The sequence below is a fragment of the Caretta caretta genome, chromosome 5 (assembly GCF_965140235.1).
Source record: "Caretta caretta isolate rCarCar2 chromosome 5, rCarCar1.hap1, whole genome shotgun sequence".
Lineage (NCBI taxonomy): Eukaryota > Metazoa > Chordata > Testudines > Cheloniidae > Caretta > Caretta caretta.
In genome coordinates, this window is record NC_134210.1 from 51,781,790 (window position 1) to 51,800,134 (window position 18,345).

General features: G+C 42.5%; 1 protein-coding gene across 1 annotated transcript in view; it reads right to left on the minus strand.

The window, feature by feature from the left end:
- Positions 1–913: 913 nt before the first annotated feature.
- The window catches only part of DHFR (dihydrofolate reductase), a 72,816-nt gene continuing 55,384 nt past the window's right edge, over positions 914–18,345 (minus strand). Inside the window, exon 7 of the mRNA XM_048850058.2 lies at positions 914–2,691. Within this exon, the coding sequence (XP_048706015.2) occupies positions 2,619–2,691 (73 nt within the window). The 3' untranslated portion in view covers positions 914–2,618. The remainder of the gene's footprint in view (positions 2,692–18,345) is intronic.

Genomic DNA, 18,345 nt, shown 5'->3' on the forward strand with positions numbered 1-18,345 from the left:
CCTCCCACCTATCCCCACATTGTCAATACCAGCTCTTTATTCAACACACTAGGAAAAGCATAGGCACGCAGCACTCACGAAAGCTCATGCTCAAATAAATTGGTTAGTCTCTAAGGTGCCACAAGTACTCCTTTTCTTTTTGCGAATACAGACTAACCCGGCTGTTCCTCTGAAACCACTCTTTAGAAAGGTTACTGCTCTTCTCAGACCTGTTGTTGCGTGCGTTATATAAGACATGGGGGCGGTGTACACTTCTGGATGGTTCATCAGTGCTGCTGCTGGGAGCGTTTTCCCCACTGTAGCTACTGCAACTCTTTTACACACCCACTTGTTCTGGCTCCTGACCTTGTATGCCTTGCTCATTAAATTAGTTTGCTTAGGATAGCAGAGATAAGAGTCTTTTTAAAAAGAAAGAATAAACTACTTCAACAGTTCGGAAAAGTGAACTTTTAGGAATATTGTTAGATTTGTTAGAAGTATTTTGCATATTTTTGTTCCTTTTTAGCTACGTTTTAATAAATATAAACATAATAATTGCTACTATGTTGTTTGTTATATTAAAACCAAGAAAGGGTGACATATCAAATAAGGGAATATAGCAGTGTTGAGGAAGTATTAGTTAAGTTACTGTAAGTATACATATTATTATAAAGATGATGTCAATGTTTATTATCAGTCCATTCCACTTATTTGTCTTTTGGATGATCCATAGCACTCCTACCTTTTTAGCTCCTTTTAAATATTACCCACACACAGTACCAAGAGCTTCTTCAAAGGAAAAGTGGAGCCATTCTTCTCTTGAGTAGTTAAAGAATTTATAAATAACTATTAAACTTACCACTTATTCATCATACTTTAGAAACAAGCATATAAACACAAAAATATACATTATTTCTTTAAAGTAAACCATTCTTAATACTGTTCCTTATTTTGGTTTAGTTATGGTGAATAAAAAGATGTGAAGTTAACATTGCAAGAGTTAATTGCTTATTTGTGTAGAATAATACACTTTAACATTTTATGTATAAATATACATATTTTACTGTAATAGAACATTTGACAGTAATGAATCAATAAACTGTTAATAAAATATTTTCAAGAATCAGTTTTTACACAAAATTAACTTGCTTGTTTAAAAAAATGAAAGGGAAAGGATGTCTAAAGAGCTGTAGCCACCATCTGAGAAGGCTAAAGAGAGAAGAGCAGTAGCAGAGTACAGAGGAAAGCCATATCTTGAACAAAAAGAATCAAAACATAATCAAAGGTAACAATTCTCTTTTGAGATCCTGATGATAAACCACCACTCTGTCTGGAGTACAAAGCCATTAGAAGCTCTACATGGAATTATATTGGTACTCTCTGTCTATTTATAGACACCAAGTTTTCCATTCATCATGTAATTTATGTAAGTTATACTCAACTATCTTTGAACCATTTTTGTAATGTTGATTGCATCAAGTGAAACTTTTGGGCCTGATTTTCCTGTCATTTACACTGGTGTTACTTCATTTACTTCAGCGGAGTAACACTGGGCATGAACTTCATCCCCTGTGTCTTTTAAATAAATGTAACATTTTTAATTTATGCGTTTGGCTTTCAGGACCGATATTTTCTCTCTGGTGTTTGGTGTATTTTTTTAGTAGCTTAAATAAAAAATAACCCAATCCTATAACACTTAAAGAACTAGTCCACTCTGAGTACATTTCCTAGACCCGAAGAAGAGCTCTGTATAAGCTTGAAAGCTTGTCTGTCTTACCAATGGAAGTTGTCTGATAGAAGGTGGGTGTCCCAATATCTTTTATCTTTAGTCCTACTGAAGACAGTAGGATTACTTGCATGAGTAATAGCCACAAGTGAGGGCACATGGGTCTTTCAAATAATATTAGAGTATGTTGCACAATAAATAAATAAAATCTTGCTCCATTGACATGTCTGTTGGCAGAATTTACCTTTAAATTTCCTGTACTATAAGCCAAGTGATAGGGCTACAGCCTAAGCTAGTTCATTAGAGCTACATGGCTTTACACCAGTTAAGTATCTGACTCATAGCATTTATTAACTCTTGTCAGCATTTTGCTTCTTGTAGAGTGAACCATGTGGCCCAAATATAGTATGGGAATGTCTAGAGTTTATTTTTCCCCCTCAGATGTGTGTACTGGTACCAAAACTAAAGATTGTAAAAGAATACACATCTAGACAATATGACATTGTAGCACTAGGCATATCCGTATAATCAGACTGTAGCAAAGGACTCCTCCTAATCCATGTTATAAAATACCTGTTCCTATGTAATAAATTCTGGTCAAGGATTCTGTTTTTTGATTAAGACAAAAAGTGTATATTATCATGTCAAGACATCAGCAGTTATTTTCTGTGTTTAAAGGCTCATATTTGAAATCCATACACAAACCACTCAAGATTTTACTATAAAGCTTTTTTTTCTGAGAAGTTATTTTTATCGATCTGCATTCAGCCACTGTAGCCATCTTGCCAAATGGCAAATTCAACAAATGAAGGATGTGGATTTCTTTCATATGAAGGAAATATAAAATATTGTGTGAAAGTAATTATTATTTAAATTATAGCAGAAATACATATGTTTGTCCTTTTAGCACACTTCAAGACTTTCTAAGGAAAACTGAAAATGTATAGTAGAAAAGTAAATAATCAATTGTGCAATAGATAGTGTACCTGTGAAGATAAAAAAGAACAGAATTAGTAAGGGAAAAATTGGTTTTATATGAGCCCATGTCAAGAAAGACAATTATTTGATGAAAGGCACTGAGTCTTAAGACTCTGTCGAAGTCAATTTAATTGATTGAAATAGCAGATAGCCCCAAAGTATTTTTTAATAAAACAATCACTCCATTCTGAGATGAACCCTCTGTGTGGTTAGTGATCTAATCAGAAACCAAAAATTAGAAACACTCATGTTAGTTTTTTTTTTAAGTGGAATATCTTTAAATTTGTGAGCATTTTCTTGACAACCTGAACTCTTCACTGAAAGAGGATGCTGGTTTATGCTTGAGAATTTCTCAACATCAAAAAATGACAAGAAGGCTAGGCAAAGAGATTAGATCACTGATTCTTGTATTCTCATACTTCATAAAATTGAGAGTTTCTTTCAAGCAGGCTTTACCAAAATAATGTATTGGAGATTCAGTGCAACGCTTTATTAAGACTTGCTGCCGCCTCACAGAAAACTTTGAAATACATTGGGGATTAGTTTAGCCCAATATAACTCCACTGGTTTAAATGAAGTTACTCTATGGATTAAATTGGTCCATTCTATTTAGAGGCAATTGTGCTTGTATGAAGTGCAAACTTCATATTTTTCACTTTGCTTTTTAATGACTATTTGCATTCAACTAGTATGTTAGTTTCTTAAGAGTTCATCTGCTCCTGCTGTTTTTTCTTCCCCTAAAGTCACAGCCTAGTCCTTTGTTTGTTGACATCACTATTAGTAGCTGTGAAAATACTTACCACACTGTAAAAAAGGGATTGTGGGACTAACGTTATACTGGGCCTTCCTCTACACTGCCACCCCATGGTAGGACTGTGTGAGAGGCAGTTTTGTTTTTTGTTTTTAAATGTTTTACAAGTCAATATCTAGAATGATGTAGGTTTCAGAGTAGCAGCCGTGTTAGTCTGTATGCATCCGATGAAGTGAGCTGTAGCTCATAAAAGCTTATGCTCAAATAAATTTGTTAGTCTGTAAGGTGCCACAAGTACTCCTTTTCTTTTTAGAATGATGTAGTAGTTAGATGACTGAACATAGTGGGTAGCAAGATGTTGCTGTCCACCTTCCAGTCTTCTAATTGTGCACGTCTCCACCATACATGAGATACAGTGACTTTCCACTCTCAATAGAATAGAGCACTCTGTGGGATCCATGAGTATTGAAGACTGTTGACAACCAAAGAGAAGCAGCCATTAGAGGAATGCCCCTTAAAAAGTGGAAAATCCATTCCAATTGTTACAGATGTTAATGTTACTCAGACCAGCATTAAATTCCCCATCACAACACTACTCCCTGAAAAGGGAATACCAGAGCTAAAGTGCAGTTAAGGCAGTGGTTCTCAAACTTTTGTACTGGTGACCCCTTTCACATAGCAAGCCTCTGAATGCGACCCCCCCCTCTTATAAATTAAAAACACTTTCTTATATATTTAACACCATCCTTATAAATGCTGGAGGCAAAGCAGGGTTTGGGGTGGAGGCTGACAGGTCCCGACTCCCAGTTTAAGAACCCCAGAGTTAAGGGATCAATAGCAACACAGCACAAGAGCTGGTAAAGTTGAGGGTCTATGGGATAGGGTCTCAGTTTCTTATGGTTCTTTCACCTAAGCAGCAGTTCCCTTTCCATGAGGCTGCAATTCAATGTAACTGAAACCATGGAAGGATGTTACTTGTATTTTTAAGTACCCTTTTCTCCACCAGAAGTTTTATCTATGGGAAAAAGGGGTTCTGTGACTTCCGGGGAAGAATAATCAGTAAGAACAGATGAACTTCTAAGAATCAAATACTGTTTTCTTGCAAATGTCTTTGGTAATAAAAACTAAAGAAGAAAACACAGAAAACCACTGACCTATTTTATAGGCAGAATGGTTTATAAATAATGGTTTGTTTGTTTTTTTAAAAATATTTCCATTTGGTATCAATAGCTCATTAAGTTTAATTGCTAAAGGAAAATACTTTGCACTAGGGTTACTAAATTAGCCATGGACTTTCTAAAATATGTAAATCAGGATGGAAGAATTTGGATTTTTCATGCGACCTGCCTTTTCAAGCCAGTCCTAATTCAGCACAGTACTTAAGCATGTGCTTATATCAATCTCTGTTCAGCACAATACTTAATTCCATTTCAGGAAAGCATATTTATTCGGGAATGCACTCAAGCACATACTTGCATTCAATTTAGTCAATGAGAATTAAGCACATTCATGACTGGGGGGGCCTAAATCCCTGTATCCTGTTTGTTTGATCAGAGCAGTCACTCTAAATATTGATAAGTCTCAAGGCATTGTTTTAATTAATAAGGTGGGAATTGAAAAAAGGGGAAGATTCTTTAATCGCTGTGTATCTACACAACACCTGGGAGGTGTAATTCTCAGTTTGGGCAGATGTATACACACTAGCTTTGCTTGAGCTAATGCCTAAAAGTAGCAGTGTGACAGTTATAGCATGGGTGACCACTCAGGCTCACCATCTGAGTACAATCCCACCTGAAAGGTCTGGGTCATCTGTGCATAAACCACTGTAGTGACAGGTTTCAGAGTAGCAGCCGTGTTAGTCTGTATTCACAAAAAGAAAAGGAGTACTTGTGGCACCTTAGAGGCCAACAAATTTATTTGAGCACAAGCTTTCGTGAGCTACAGCTCACTTCATCGGATGCATTCAGTGGAAAATACAGTGGGGAGGTTTATATACATAGAGAACAAGTAAGTGGCTCTTGGTCTTTGTTATTTTTTACGGAACTTTCTTGCTCTAATTCAGTGGTTCTGAACCAGGGATATGAGTACCCGTAGGGGTATGCAGAGATCTTCCAGGGGGTAAATCTACTCATCTAGATATTTGCCTAGTTTTACTACAGGCTACATAAAAGCACTAGCAAAGTAGTAGAAACTAAAATTTCATATAGACAAAATGAGGAAGTAAGGAATTTTTCAGTAATAGTGGGCTATGACCGTTTTGTATTGTTATGTCTGATTTTGTAAGCAAGTAGTTTTTAAGTGAGGTGAAACTTGGAGTATGCAAGATAAATCAGACTCCTGAAAAGGGTATAGTAGTCTGGAAAGACTGAGAACCACTGCTCTAATCTTCTGTTTTCTTTTTCTGATGTGATAGATCAAGATAAATATTGTAGCCCTCCTCTCCACTTCAAGGTATGGAAAGGATCTGAAAATTTTAGAAGAAAGGGTACAGAGCTACTTACTGTCTCTAATCCACCACTACCTCCTCCAAATAGCCATAGCTTTTGGGGTTCCACAGGATTTCAGGGGGAGTGGCTGGCTGGAGGTTGGAGCAGAAGCTCTATCTAAATATTAAGACTCTGATACCATGCCCAGCATTGTGATATCTGATTCTGTCTGAACTTGACCCTGGGTTTCTGGTGAACAGCATTAACTTTTGAACCATTCATTTTTATCGCACTCAGAAGTCGGTCAAGGGTATGTTGCCAAGTGAAAGATCACAGACCAGGGCATGCAGAGGGATTGTCATACGTGAAGATGATCTGAGAACCATGGGTTTGGATCAAGACTTTGCTCCCTTAGCTTCAGGGTTTTCAAAGTTAGAAGGCCTTCACCTTCACCCTTCCATATAATTAGATTTTGATCTTAAAGACTCCACACAATAGGACATCCATCCAAGGCTCTGGACACACGTTTAATAACACAAATAGTTTACTCGTATAAATCTGTGGCCATTAGCTCATTTCTTAAGTGGATAGCAATGCATCAGGTTTTGTGCCTCTTCAGTCTAATGAATCATTAAATGTAACATTTCCCATTCTGTAAGTGTCTTGTGAAGTAGGGGATGATTTAAGTCCTGTGCTCATGTCAAATACACTAGTTTCGAAGATCTTGTGTTACATACCACTACCTTTGATAAGGAATAAGTAATTTGTATTTAGTAATACATTTCTCTTATTACAGCTTTCTGTGAGTAAAGTCATTTTGCCCAAGAAAAGGAACATAAATCCTGAAAATATTTGAGTTGTCTACCTATTGAAGTAGCCTAATCGTGTCAATCAGAAAAGTAATTGTTCTGCTTTATCAGAGAAAAGTTGGTATACGTTATATAGGAGTAGGTGTGTAAAATCCTCTCTAATGACAGCAACCAGGAAAAGTAAACAAATCACCCCTGCATGACACAAGTCATCTCACAACCATTCACTAGCTAAATATTCATCATGTAGAAGAAATTTTGCATACTTTTACTAGTTGAATTGCACATTTCACTGAGTAAAGTACAAGGTCTATGCCCCACTTAATTTTTCTAAGATCATTTGAATTACTATTAATATTATCACATACTGTTCCTGATAATACATGGCATGTACTAGAAGATGAACAACTCTTGGAGCTACTGAATACAACTGAGGCCTTTTCAATCCTGAAGTAGGGCTGAAGATTAACTGGTCCATCAATAATTGGATAAAATAGTGAAGCTAATAAACAATAGATTCTGGTTGGATTCCTAGTTCAATTCTTGGAGATTTACATAACAGCAATAATGATAAGTATTCACATTTATAACACACTCATCCTGACAGAGACCATTGTGCTTTAAAACAAATTAAATAGTGGGAGTCCATGGTAACAGGCTATATAGTTTGCTTTAGCTTTGAAAGAGCCACTCAAGACTGGGAATCAAGGCCGTAACCATAGCAGGGCAGCTGCCCAGGGCATGAAGCTGTGAGGCTGGAAAAATGAAAAAACCCAACAGTAGGGAGCGCAAATATGCTTGCTTACTCCCAGCCCTGAAATGCTTAGTTACAGCATTGCTGGGGACTTAGAGGCCTGCTCCAGCATTGAAGGATTTCCTGTAGAAATATCTGTTTCAGCCATGAAAGGCTGTCTAAATTGCAGGCTGGGCTTAATCAGATACTTGCTTCAGTTGATATACTCCTCTGGATGCTTGTCTTAGAAAGAGGACTGCTCCAGAATTCAAAGAAGGAGGTCATTTGAGAAGCCTGGGGGAGGTTTGTTGCAGTTATGAAAGATTCAATCTAAACTGGGAGTTTAACACAGGCAGAGGCTTTCTGTAGTAGAGATTGACTTAGTCCAACTAGCTAGAAAAGCTTGGTTTTAGGTAGAAGTCTGCAAGCAGATGAGAATACTTTGTTCAGGATGAAAGCTTGGTGTGACAGTGCACTCCACAATGTTTTATGGAAATATGCTTATGAGAGTGTAAATAGGGGTATGTCTACACTACGGAATAAGGTCGAATTTATAGACGTCGGTTTTTTAGAAATCGGTTTTATAAATTCGAGTGTGTGTGTCCCCACAGAAAATGCTCTAAGTGCATTAAGTGCATTAACTCGGCGGAGCGCTTCCACAGTACCGAGGCAAGCGTCGACTTCCGGAGCGTTGCACTGTGGGTAGCTATCCCACAGTTCCCGCAGTCTCCGCTGCCCATTGGAATTCTGGGTTGAGATCCCAATGCCTGATGGGGCTAAAACATTGTCGCGGGTGGTTCTGGGTACATATCGTCAGCCTCCCGTTCCCTCCCTCCCCCCGTGAAAGCAAGGGCAGACAATCATTTCGCGCCTTTTTTCCTGAGTTACCTGTGCAGACGCCATACCACAGCAAGCATGGAGCCCGCTCAGGTAACCGTCACCCTATGTCTCCTGGGTGCTGGCAGACGCGGTACGGCTTTGCTGCACAGTAGCAGTAACCCCTTGCCTTCTGGCAGCAGACGGTGCAATACGACTGGTAGTCGTCCTCATCGTGTCCGAGGTGCTCCTGGCCGCGTCGGCTGGGAGCGCCTGGGCAGACATGGGCGCAGGGACTACATTTGGAGTGACTTGACCAGGTCATTCTCTTTAGTCCTGCAGTCAGTCCTATTGAACCGTCTTATGGTGAGCAGGCAGGCGATACGGACTGCTAGCAGTCGTACTGTACCATCTTCTGCCAGGCAGGCAAGAGATGAGGATTGCTAGCAGTCGTATTGCACCATCTTCTGCCAGGCAGGCAAGAGATGGGGATGGCTAGCAGGCGTACTGTACCATCTTCTGCCGAGCAGCCATGAGATGTGGATGGCATGCAGTCCTTCTGCACCGTCTGCTGCCAGCCAAAGATGTAAAAGATAGATGGAGTGGGTCAAAACAAGAAATAGACCAGATTTGTTTTGTACTCATTTGCCTCCTCCCCTGTCTAGGGGACTCATTCCTCTAGGTCACACTGCAGTCACTCACAGAGAAGGTGCAGCGAGGTAAATCTAGCCATGTATCAATCAGAGGCCAGGCTAACCTCCTTGTTCCAATAACAACGATAACTTAGGTGCACCATTTCTTATTGGAACCCTCCGTGCAGTCCTGCCTGAAATACTCCTTGATGTACAGGCACCCCCTTTGTTGATTTTAGCTCCCTGAAGCCAACCCTGTAAGCCGTGTCGTCAGTCGCCCCTCCCTCCGTCAGAGCAACGGCAGACAATCGTTCCGCGCCTTTTTTCTGTGCGGACGCCATACCACGGCAAGCATGGAGCCCGCTCAGCTCACTTTGGCAATTAGGAGCACATTAACCACCACACGCATTATTCAGCAGTATATGCAGCACCAGAACATGGCAACGCGATACCGGGCGAGGAGGCGACGTCAGCGCGGTCCCGTGAGTGATCAGGACATGGACACAGATTTCTCTGAAAGCATGGGCCCTGACAATGCATGCATCATGGTGCTAATGGGGCAGGTTCATGCTGTGGAACGCCGATTCTGGGCTCGGGAAACAAGCACAGACTGGTGGGACCGCATAGTGTTGCAGGTCTGGGACGATTCCCAGTGGCTACGAAACTTTCGCATGCGTAAGGGCACTTTCATGGAACTTTGTGACTTGCTTTCCCCTGTCCTGAAGCGCATGAATACCAAGATGAGAGCAGCCCTCACAGTTGAGAAGCGAGTGGCGATAGCCCTGTGGAAGCTTGCAACGCCAGACAGCTACCGGTCAGTTGGGAATCAATTTGGAGTGGGCAAATCTACTGTGGGGGCTGCTGTGATGCAAGTAGCCCACGCAATCAAAGATCTGCTGATATCAAGGGTAGTGACCCTGGGAAATGTGCAGGTCATAGTGGATGGCTTTGCTGCAATGGGATTCCCTAACTGTGGTGGGGCTATAGACGGAACCCATATCCCTATCTTGGCACCGGAGCACCAAGCCGCCGAGTACATAAACCGCAAGGGGTACTTTTCGATAGTGCTGCAAGCTCTGGTGGATCACAAGGGACGTTTCACCAACATCAACGTGGGATGGCCGGGAAAGGTGCATGATGCTCGCATCTTCAGGAACTCTGGTCTGTTTCAAAAGCTGCAGGAAGGGACTTTATTCCCAGACCAGAAAATAACTGTTGGGGATGTTGAAATGCCTATATGTATCCTTGGGGACCCAGCCTACCCCTTAATGCCATGGCTCATGAAGCCGTACACAGGCAGCCTGGACAGTAGTCAGGAGCTGTTCAACTACAGGCTGAGCAAGTGCAGAATGGTGGTAGAATGTGCATTTGGACGTTTAAAGGCGCGCTGGCGCAGTTTATTGACTCGCTTAGACCTCAGCGAAACCAATATTCCCACTGTTATTACTGCTTGCTGTGTGCTCCACAATATCTGTGAGAGTAAGGGGGAGACGTTTATGGCGGGGTGGGAGGTTGAGGCAAATCGCCTGGCTGCTGGTTACGCGCAGCCAGACACCAGGGCGGTTAGAAGAGCACAGGAGGGCGCGGTACGCATCAGAGAAGCTTTGAAAAACAGTTTCATGACTGGCCAGGCTACAGTGTGAAAGTTCTGTTTGTTTCTCCTTGATGAACCCCCCCGCCCCTTGGTTCACTCTACTTCCCTGTAAGCTAACCACCCTCCCCTCCTCCCTTTAATCATTGCTTGCAGAGCCAATAAAGTCATTGCTGCTTCACAGTCATGCATTCGTTATTCATTCATCACACAAATAGGGGGATGACTACCAAGGTATCCCAGGAGGGGTGGTGGAGGAGGGAAGGAAAATGCCACACAGCACTTTAAGCACAGCACTTTAAAAGTTTACAACTTTAAAATTTATTGAATGACAGCCTTCTTTTTTTTGGGCAATCCTCTGTGGGGGAATGGCTGGTTGGCCGGAGGCCTCCCCACCGTGTTCTTGGGCGTCTGGGTGTGGAGGCTATGGAACTTGGGGAGGAGGGCGGTTGGTTACAGAGGGGCTGCAGTGGCAGTCTGTGCTCCAGCTGCCTTTGCTGCAGCTCAACCATACACTGGAGCATACTGGTTTGGTCCTGCAGCAGCCTCAGCATTGAATCCTGCCTCCTCTCATCACGCTGCCGCCACATTTGAGCTTCAGCCCTGTCTTCAGCCCGCCACTTACTCTCTTCAGCCCGCCACTTACTCTCTTCAGCCCTCCACCTCTCCTCCCGGTCATTTTGTGCTTTCCTGCACTCTGACATTATTTGCCTCCACGCATTCGTCTGTGCTCTGTCAGTGTGGGAGGACAGCATGAGCTCGGAGAACATTTCATCGCGAGTGCGTTTTTTTTTCTTTCTAAGCTTCACTAGCCTCTGGGAAGGAGAAGATCCTGTGATCATTGAAACACATGCAGCTGGTGGAGAAAAAAAAAGGGACAGCGGTATTTAAAAAGACACATTTTATAAAACAGTGGCTACACTCTTTCAGGGTAAACCTTGAAAGTTAACATTACATACATAGCACATGTGCTTTCGTTACAAGGTCGCATTTTGCCTCCTCCCACCGCGTGAACGGATTTTGGTTGAATGCCAGCAAACATACACTGCAATGCTTTGTTCTACAGTGATTCCCCAGTACGTGTTGCTGGCCTGGAGTGGTAAAGTGTCCTACCATGAAGGACGAAATAAGGCTGCCCTCCCCAGAAACCTTTTGCAAAGGCAGAACCGCAAATGCCAGGGCAAAGTAATCCTTTCACATGCTTGCTTTTAAACCATGTATAGCATTTTAAAAGGTACACTCACCAGAGGTCCCTTCTCCGCCTGCTGAGTCCAGGAGGCAGCCTTGGGTGGGTTCGGGGGGTACTGGCTCCAGGTCTAGGGTGAGAAACAGTTCCTGGCTGTCGGGAAAACCGGTTTCTCCGCTTGCTTGCTGTGAGCTATCTACAACCTCCTCATCATCATCTTCTTCGTCCCCAAAACCTACTTCTGTATTGCCTCCATCTCCATTGAAGGAGTCAAACAACACGGCTGGGGTAGTGGTGGCTGAACCCCCTAAAATGGCATGCAGCTCATCATAGAAGCGGCATGTTTGGGGCTCTGACCCAGAGCGGCCGTTCGCCTCTCTGGTTTTCTGGTAGGCTTGCCTCAGCTCCTTCAGTTTCACGCGGCACTGCTTCGGGTCCCTGTTATGGCCTCTGTCCTTCATGCCCTGGGAGATTTTCAGAAAGGTTTTGGCATTTCGAAAACTGGAACGGAGTTCTGATAGCACGGATTCCTCTCCCCAAACAGCGATCAGATCCCGTACCTCCCGTTCAGTCCATGCTGGAGCTCTTTTGCGATTCTGGGACTCCATCATGGTCACCTCTGCTGATGAGCTCTGCATGGTCACCTGCAGCTTGCCACGCTGGCCAAACAGGAAATGAGATTCAAAAGTTCGCGGTTCTTTTCCTGTCTACCTGGCCAGTGCATCTGAGTTGAGAGCGCTGTCCAGAGCGGTCAGAATGGAGCACTCTGGGATAGCTCCCGGAGGCCAATACCATCGAATTGTGTCCACAGTACCCCAAATTCGAGCCGGCAACGTCGATTTAAGCGCTAATCCACTTGTCAGGGGTGGAGTAAGGAAATCGATTTTAAGAGCCCTTTAAGTCGAAATAAAGGGCTTCATTGTGTGGACGGGTGCAGGTTTAAATCGATTTAACGCTGCTAAATTCGATCTAAAGTCCTAGTGTAGACCAGGGCTAAGATGTAACTGGAATAGGCTTTATGCAAAAGGTCTCTTGTAAGGTATCATTACAAAACTTATAATCTACTGTGTGTGTTCATCCTGTTTATATGTATGTATCATTCTTGTATCTGAAGCTAGAAATATAAAGTATAACTCTGAAGTACTATTGTAATTATGCAAAGCGTGGGCCATTGATGATGTTTTAGAATCTTGGTGGCTCCCATTGATTAGGACAATTGGTTGTCTGTTTATTTGACAGCCTTCCCATGTTCATGTAAGCCAGCCCAGGAAGAATGGTGGAATCCGTCTTAAACCTGGTGCTTTTCCATATAGCAGGAGGGGTGGGGAGCCAGAGAGACAAAAGATTCCTGCCTTGTGCCAAAGCTAAAAAAGAGGGTGGAAGAGAACAAAGGAGGCTGCCAGTCATGAGAACACCTCTAGTTTCCACCTAAGATGTCTGCTGGAATTCACAAGGACTGTACCAGATGAAAGGATTGGGTCCAGACTAGAAAGGAGTCTAGTCTGTGAAAGAAGCTTATTGGAACATCTCTGAGGGTGAGATTTTACCTGTAAACAGTTTCTTAATGTATTAGACTTAAACTTGCATGTTTTGCTTTATTTTGCTTGGTGACTTACTTTGTTCTGTCTGTTATTACTTGAAACCACTTAAATCCTACTTTTTATACTTAATAAAATCACTTTTGTTTATTATTGAACCCAGAGCAAGTGATTAATACCTTGGGGAGCAAACAGCTGTGCATATCTCTCTATCAGTGTTATAGAGGGTGGACAATTTATGGATTTACCTTGTATAAGCTTTATACAGAGTAAAATGGATTTATTTGGGGTTTGGATCCCATTGGGAGCTGGGTGTCTGGGTGCTGGAAATAGGTGACCTGCTGAGCAGTTTTTGGTTAAAATCTGCAGCTTTGAGGGCATGGATCAGACCTGGGTCTTTGTTGGAATAGGCCAGGGTGTCTGGCTTAACAAAGCAGGGTTCTGGAGCCCCAAGCTGGCAGGGGAAATGGGCTCAGAGGTAATTCCAGCACGTCAGGTGGCAGTCCCAAGGGGGGTCTCTGTGACTGAACCCATCACACTTGGTTTGAGTCTTTTTTTGTAATGGCGGTTTTATTTTATGTATTTATTTGTACTTTAGTTTAAATCCATAAACTTGGAAGCCTGGAAGGGACCTCGATAAATCATCTAGTCCAATCCCCCACACTGAGGAAGGACTGAGTGTTATATATCAGGGGTTCTCTTAGGGGGTTGCAAGATCATTACATGGGGTAGGGGTTGCAAGCTGTCAGCCTCCACCCTGAAGCCCCACTTTGCCTCCACCATTTATAATTGTGTTAAATATAAAAAAAGATTTTCATTTATAAGGGGGTCGCATTCATAGGCTTGCTGTGTGACAGGGGTCACCAATACAAAAGTCTGAGAACCACTGTTATATATCATACCTTGCAGGTGTTTGTCTAACCTGATCTTAAAAACCTCCAGTGATGGAAATTCTGCAACCTCCTGAGGTAGTTTGTTTCAGTGCTTAACTACCATTACACTTAGGAAGTTTTTGCTAACCTAAATCTCCCTTGCTGCAAGTTAAGACCATTAGTTCTTGTCCTGGCTAAGGAGAACAATATATCACTGTCCTCTTTATAACAACCTTGTACATACTTGAGGACTATTGTGTCCTCCCTCCGTCTTCTCTTCTCCAGACTAAACAAACCCAATTTTCCCCCCACCCCAATCTTTCCTCATAGTCATGTTTTCTAGACCTTTAATAATTTTTGTTGCTCTCCTCTGAAATTTCTCCAATTTTTCCACATTTTTCCTGAAGTGTGGTGCCCAGACCTGGACGCAATACTTCAATTGAGGCTTTATCAGTGCTGAGTATATTGGAAGAATTACTTCTTGTGTCTTGCTTACAACAATCCTGCTAATACATTCTAGAGTAATGTTCACTTTTTTTTTGCAACAGCATTATACTGTGTACCCATATTTAGTTGGTGATCCACTATATCTCCCAGATCCTTTTCTGAAGTACTCCTTCTTAAGGCAGTTATTTCTCATTTTGTATTTGTGCAATTAATTAATCCTTCCTAAGTGTAGTACATGCACTTTTCCTTATTGAATTTCATCCTATTTAAGTCAGACTGTCTCCAGTTTGTCAAAGTCATTTTGAATTTTAATCCTGTCCTCCAACTCGCTTACAACCCCTCCAAGCTTGATCCCCTCCCCCAACTTTATAAGCGTACTCTTTATGCCATGAGCCAAATCATTTATGAACATATTGAATAGAACCAGACTCAGGATAGATCCCTGTGGCACACCACTCAATATGCCCATCCAGCTCGATTATGAATAATTGATAACTACTCTGAGTATGGCTTTCCAGTCAGTTGTGTACTCACCTTATAGTAATTCCTCTAGGCTATATTTCTCTCGTTTGTTTCTGAGAAGCTCAAGTGAGACAGTATGAAAAGCCATATTAAAGTCAAGGTATTTAACATCTACTGCTTTTTGCCTCTCCCATCCCCATCCACAAGACTTTTTACTCTGTCAAAGAAAGATATTAGGTTGGTTTGACATGATTTCTTCTTGAAAAATCCATGTTGACAGGTACTTATTACCTTATTTTCTTTTTGGTGCTTACAAATTGATTGGTTTCAGAGGGGTGGCCGTGTTAGTCTGCATCAGCAAAAACAACAAGGAGTCCTTCTAGCACCTTAGAAACTAACAAATTTATTTGGGCATAAGCTTTTGTGGGCTATAATCCACTTCATCAGATGCATGGAGTGAAAAATACAGTAGGCAGGTATAAATATACAGCACATGAAAAGATGGGAGTTGCCTTACTAAGTGGGGAGTCAGTGCTAACGATGCCAATTCAATCAGGGTGGATGTGGCCCATTCACAACAGTTGACAAGAAGGTGTGAGTATCAGAGGGAAAATTACTTTTTGTAGTGACCCAGCCACTCCCCAGTCTTTATTCAGGCCTAATTTGATAGTGTCAAGTTTGCAAATTAATTCCAGCTCTGCAGTTTCTTGTTGAAGTCTGTTTTTGAAATTTTTTGTTGAAGAATGGCCACATTTAAGTCTGTTAATGAGTGTCCAGGGAGATTGAAGTGCTCTCCTACTGGGTTTTGAATGTTACCGTTCTTGATGTCTGATATGTGTCCATTTATTTTTTTGCATAGAGACTGTCCAGTTTGGCCAATGTACATGGCAGAGGGGCATTGCTGGCACAAGATGGCATATATCACATTGGTAGATGTGCAGGTGAATGAGCCCCTGATAGTGTGACTGATGAGGTTAGGTCCTATGATAGTGTCCCTTGAATAGATATGTGGACAGAGTTGGACTAGACAAGCCATTTATAACACACACTTTGCTTCTCTACAGAGGAAAAAGGACACTAAACTATCTAAACACCTACATGCCACGAAGGGCCACTATAGTGGTACCCTTAACTCACCCAACAATATTGTTAATCTATCCAGCTACACTCTTAGCCCAGCAGAAGACTCTTTCCTATCTCGGGGCCTCTCCTTCTGCCCCACCACCCCCACGAACATGATACAGTTCTGCGGTGACCTGGAATCCTACTTTCACCGTCTCTGACTCAAGGAATATTTCCATTACACCACTGAACAGTGCACTAACCCACAGAAACCTTCCTACCAACGCTACAAGAAAAAAGATTCTGCATGGACTCCTCCTGATGGTCGAAACCACAGATTGGACTTCTACACTGAGTGCTTCCGCCGACGTGCACGGGCTGAAATTGTGGAAAAGCAGCATCACTTGCCCCATAACCTCAGCCATGCAGAACACAACGCCATCCACAGCCCCAGAAATAACACTGACATTATAATCAAAAAGGCTGACAAAGGAGGTTCTGTAGCCATCATGAATAGGTTGGAGTGTGAACGAGAGGCTGCTAGGCAACTCTTTGACACCACATTCTACATGCCATTACCCTCTGATTCCACTGAGGGTTACCAAAAGAAACTATACCATCTGCTCCAGAAACTCCCTGAAGCAGCACAGGAACAAATCTACACAGACACACTCCTAACGCCCCGACCAGGGGTATTCTGTTTGCTACCCAAGATCCATAAACCTGGAAACACTGGACTCATCATCTCAGGCATTGGCACCCTGACGGCAGGATTGTCTGGCTATGTGGACTCTCTCCTCAGGCCCTACGCTACCAGCACTCCCAGCTATCTTTGAGACACCACCGACTTCCTGAGGAAACTACAATGCATTGGTGATCTTCCAGAAAACACCATCCTAGCCACTATGGATGTAGAAGCTCTCTAAGCCAACATTCCACACAAAGATGGACTACAAGCTGTCAGGAACAGTAACCCCGATAATGTCATACTCTTTATGTATGGCTGAGCTTTGTGACTTTGTCCTCACCCACCAATATTTCAGATTTGGGGACGATTTATACCTTCAAGTCAGTGGCACTGCTATTGGTACCCGCATGGCCCCACAGTATGCCAACATTTTTATGGCTGACTTAGAACAACGCCTCCTCAGCTCTCATCCCCTAGTGCCCCTACTCTACTTGTGCTACATTGATGACATCTTCATCATCTGGACCCAGGGGAAGGAGGCCCTTGAGGAATTCCACTCATGATTTCAACAATTTCCACCCCACCATCAACCTCAGCCTGGACCAGTCCACACAAGAGATCCACTTCCTGGACACTACAGTGCAAATAAGTGATGGCCACATAAACACCACCCTATACCGGAAACCTACTGACCGCTATGCCTACCTACATGCCTCCAGCTTTCATCCAGACCACATCACATGATCCACTGTCTACAGCCAAACCCTAAGATACAACCACATTTGCTCCAATCCCTCAGACAGAGACAAACACCTACAGGATCTCTATCAAGTGTTCTTAAAACTACAATACCCACCTGGGGAAGTGAAGAAACAGATTGACAGAGCCAGAAGTCACTTACTACAGGACAGACCCAACAAAAAATGCCACTAGCTGTCACCTACAGCCCCCAGCTAAAACCTCTCCAGTGCATCATCAAGGATCTACAACCTATCCTGAAGGATGATCCCTCACTCTCACAGACCTTGGGAGACAGGCCAGTCCTTGCCTACAGACAGCCCCCCAACCTGAAGCAAATACTCACCAGCAACTACACTAACCACTAACCCAGGAACCAATCCCTGCAACAAAGCCCGTTGCCAACTCTGTCCACATATCTATTGAAGGGACATCATCATAGGACCTAACCACATCAGCCACACTATCAGAGGCTCGTTCACCTGCACATCTACCAATGTGATATATGCCATCATGTGCCAGCAATGCCCCTCTGCCATGTGCTGTATATTTATACCTGCCCACTGTATTTTTCACTTCATGCATCTGATGAAGTGGGTTATAGCCCACGAAAGCTTATGCCCAAATAAATTTGTTAGTCTCTAAGGTGCCACAAGGACTCTTCATTGTTTTTACAAATTGATTGATATTCTCTCCATTATCTTTCTGGGTACTGAAGTTAAACTGACTGGTGTGTAATTCTCTGGGTTGTCCTTATTACCTTTTTTATAGATAGGTACTCTGTTTGCCCTTTTCCAGTCCTCTGGTATCTCTCCCGTCCTCCAGAAGGTCTCAAAGATAGTCATAATTATATTGTCATTGTTTGGGTACTTTTGTAACAAATTATTTCAGTTTCTATGGGACCTAAAATT